This window comes from Pelophylax lessonae, assembly GCF_965119305.1.
Source record: "Pelophylax lessonae genome assembly, chromosome: 6".
In the NCBI taxonomy this organism is placed as follows: Eukaryota; Metazoa; Chordata; class Amphibia; order Anura; family Ranidae; genus Pelophylax; species Pelophylax lessonae.
Window position 1 is genome coordinate 6,708,467 of NC_138773.1, and position 4,341 is coordinate 6,712,807.

Below are 4,341 nucleotides of genomic sequence, written 5' to 3' on the forward strand. Positions count from 1 at the left end.
GTGCCCATCAGTGCTGCCAATCAGTGCCCATCAGTGCCTCATCATCAGAGTCTCTTATCAGTGTTGCCTATCAGTGCCCCCCAACAGTGCCCCCCTATCAGTGCCTATCAGTGCTCATCAGTGTCACCTATTAGTGCCAACAATCAGTGCAACCTCATCAGTGCAGCCCATCAGTGCCCATCAGTGCCATCTCATCAGCACACATCAGTGAAAGAGAAAAATTATCTGTTAGCAAAATTTTATAACAAAATATAAAAAACATTTTTTTTTAAATTTCGGTCTTTAGCAAAATGTAAAACAACCCAGTGGTGATTAAATACCACCAAAAGAAAGTTCTGTGTGTGTGTAAAAAAAACAAAAAACAAAAAAAATGTCATATGGGTACAGTGTTGCATGACTGCGCAATTGTCATTTAAAGTGTGACAGTGCTGAAAGCTGAAAATTGGCCTGGGCAGGAAGGGGGTATGAGTGCCCAGTAAGCAAGTGGTTAAATCAGGGGACATCTCTTCAGTGTGAGGCCATTTCCTTCTTAGACAGCTGTCACTGGAATAAGTGCCCCCACTAGGTCTTAGTAGGCTCCTCAGTTCAAGTCCCAACAGTGATACTACCTACAGACAAAATAGAGAAAAATGTCAGCCACTGCACACCTTACAAGTCTAGCATGTAATAGGTGATAGCAGTCTCAGCTTAACTCCACCCAGACCATGCCCCCCATCATGATTTTACCCACCCATGAGCTTAGTCATGGAGATCTGGGGGTGAAACATGTCAGGGGTGTGACCTAGATGGAGTTAGGCTGAGGCTGCCATCAACTATTACACACTGGGCTTGTATGGAGTGCGATGGCTGACATTTTTCTCTGCATGTTCTGTGAATTACATGGAGTGAGGACAGAATCCTAACCTGGCCTGCACCCTCAGTGGAACACACTGAATGGGGAACATAGATGCCGGAGCGGAGACACTAAAGTCAGTTTAGGTTCACTGAGACACTACCTACAGGGCCGGATTAAGAGCATCATGGTCTTGGTGCTGAGGATTTTGAAGGGCCTTAAGGGTCGTGCCTTGGCATGCACCCAGAGGAGGAAGGGTGCAGCCATGCATGCCTAATTCAACATGGGATGCTGTCTCTGAAGCCCATAAACACATCCATGCATCGGCAACTGTCCCTCCTTGTCAGGCCTTCGCGCTGTGTGGGGAGGTTCTGAGGGTGCTGCCTGGGGAAGCGAGCATAGAAGCCAGACTTCTGTATTTACAAGTGACAGAAGAGCGGTCACAGTGAATATGGCCAACCCGGGGCCTATATAAAAGGTAGGGGCCTGGAGCTGCAGCTCCAATAGCCCCTACGTTAATCTGGCCCTGACTACCTACATGGAGTTTTCATGTTATGCTTGTGTGGGTTTCTTCCTACACTCTGAAGACATGTTGGTAGGTTAGTTAGCCCCTGTATAAATTAGTCCTAGTATGTGTATGCTTGTGAAGGACCTAAGGTAGGTTCTGTATTTTGGGTGGAAGGTGGAAGATTTTTCTATAAATAAAATTGAGAAAGGCTGTTCTGAAATCCTGGTTCCTCAGACTGTATATCAAAGGATTCAGGAGAGGAACAATTATTGTGTAAAGGACGGACACCAATTTGTCTGCAGCAAAATGCTGCTTAGGGCTTGGCCGTAAGTAAGTAAACACAGAGGAGCAATAAAATATGAAGACCACGGTCAGGTGAGGGGTACAAGTAGAGAAAACTTTACTCCTATTGTCCTTAGCTTTAATTTTAAGAACCGTTTTGAATATATAGACATAGGACAGGATGGTCAGTATCAGAGACCCGCCTCCAAAGAGGCCACCCAGGAGAAAGATGAGCAGAATGTTGAGGTAGATGTCACTGCATGAGATCTGAAATAATTGTGGGAGGTCACAAAAGAAACTTTCTATAACATGCGATCTGCAGAACGATAATCTTAGGACAGAAAGTGTGTAAGTTAAAGAATAAGCAAAACCGAAACACCACACAGTGAAGGCCAACTGTACACAGACTTTCCAATTCATGATCTGTATGTAATGCATTGGCTGACAAATGGCGATATATCGATCATAGGACATGGCGGACAACAGGAAAACCTCAGAGCTGGCAAAGAATAAAAAGAAGAAGACTTGGGTTATACAATCTCCCTTGGCAATCTTTCTACTCTTGGTGTGAAGGTCAAATAACATTCTTGGGACGGTGACCGAGGAACAACAGAGGTCCAAACCAGCCAGGTTCCCAAGGAAGAAATACATAGGAACATGGAGGTGAGAGTCCAGGACTATGAGGACAATGATCAGCAAATTCCAGATTAATGTCAGAAGGTAGATGAGAAGGAAGAGGAGAAAGAGAGGGAGCTGAAGAGCCGGAACATCAGACAGTCCAGAGAGAAAGAATTCAGCTGTTTGATTCCTCATTATAATATTTGTATTCATATTTTTTTCATCATAAAAATATTCATAAATAAAGCAAAATTCACCTCTTCAATCCATTGTAGGACTTCATTTATGATAATCCAACGTATCAAATATAGAAAACTCCAAATGTTGACAGAAAATTTGGTGCAGATTCTCTTATTTTTGCTCAGAAAGCAAAGTTCCTTCAGAATACACAGAGCAGAGTGAAATTTAATTTGTCCTTTATCCAACATACAGAGAAAAGTCAGCTTTTACTGCAACATCAGAAATAAAAATATAAATTTCCCTAAACAAGATATTTATTTTAAACCACTTTCCGACTGCCTAACGTACATTTACTGCGGCAAAGTGGCTCTATTGCATGAAATCAGCTACCTGTACATCATTTCATGCAATAGTCACTAGGTGGCACGGGCGATCTTGCACTGATTGGACAGAGGTGGAGCCAATCAAGAGCCTGTAAAACCCAATGTCCGAGGGCCACCCACGATCATTCCCAAGAGAGGCAGAATGGTGGTTTGCCTATGTAAACAAGGCAGATTGACGTTCTGCAAGGGGGCAAGATGGGGATCTTGTGTTTCTGCTAAGCAGGAACATGGATCTCTGTCTTCTCTCAGCCAGTATAACCCCCACACAGTTATCAAGAACCCCCTAGGGACACATTTAACCCTTTAATAGCCCCTGATGTTAACCCCTTCGCAGCCAGTGTCATTAGTGCAGTGACAGTGCATATGTTTTTTTAGCACAGATTACTGTTATAATGTCACTGGACCCCAAAAAAGTGCAAAAGTATCAGTTATGTGTCTGATTTGTCCCCTGAAATGTTGCAATCCCGCTAAAAATTGCTGTTCGCTGCCATTAACCACTTAAGCCCCAGCCCTATTTCGGACACTTTTTGTTCACAAGTTAAAATCAGTATTTTTTCCTAGAAAACTACTTAGAACCCCCAAATATTATATATATTTTTTTAGCAAGGACTCTGGAGAATCAAATGGCGGTCATTGCAATATTTTTTGTCACGCGGTATTTGCGCAGCGGTCTTTAAAACGCCATTTTTTGGAAAAATTTAGAAAAATCACATTTTGCTGCATTTAAGAAATACTAAACAGTAAAGTTAGCCCATTTTTTTGTATATTGTGGAAGATGATGTCACGCCGAGTAAATAGATACCCAACATGTTACAGTTTAAAATTTTGCACACCCGTGGAATAGCGTCAAACTACGGTCAATAGAAATCTCAATCTGCGACGCTTTAAATTTATTTAACGGTTACCAGTTTAGAGTTAGAGTGTAGCTCTTTTTTTTAAAATTATTGCTCACTCTCTGGCGATCGCGGCGATATGTCACATGTGTGGTTTGAACAGCGATTTAATTTGCGGCTTGACTTCCGTATAAGTTTTCTTTCATGCGCGAGCTAACGGTGACGGGGTCGGCTAAAATTTTTATTTTTTTTTTCCTATTTATTTTATTTTATTTTTTTTAACTTTATTACAGTTTTTTTTTTAAAAAAAAAAAATCAGATCACTTTTATTGCTGTCACAAGCAATGTAAACATCCCTTGTGACACCAATACGCAGTGACAGGTACTCTTTATGGAGGGATCGAGGGTCTAAAAGACCCCAAACCCCTCCACTACACTTCCATGTATGCAAAACGCTGAAAACGGAATTTTTGCATACAGCCGTTTTTTAAATTTGCCTCCTTTTGCAGCAGAGTAACCCGGAAGTGACGTCATGGACGGCGCCTCCGGGTTACGTCATCGGAGACCCGATCAAAGCCGCTTCCGGCTTAGATCGGGACTCCATCCAGCCGGCGGACACACCGGCTGGGTTCTTGGGTCTCCCGGTGGGACGGGAGGCCCGAGCGAAGTCACGGAAGGCGGCGGAAGGGGGGACGTCCCCTCCCG

At 43.1% G+C, this 4,341-nt stretch overlaps 1 protein-coding gene across 1 annotated transcript; it reads right to left on the reverse strand.

Moving 5' to 3' along the window:
- Positions 1 to 1,484: 1,484 nt before the first annotated feature.
- LOC309558367 (olfactory receptor 5B12-like) lies at positions 1,485 to 2,435 on the reverse strand (the record flags this gene model as incomplete). The annotated part of the gene is made up of 1 exon (XM_082261434.1): positions 1,485 to 2,435. One exon carries the CDS (start codon positions 2,433 to 2,435, stop codon positions 1,485 to 1,487), a length of 951 nt encoding a protein of 316 aa, XP_082117560.1.
- Positions 2,436 to 4,341: the final 1,906 nt, after the last annotated feature.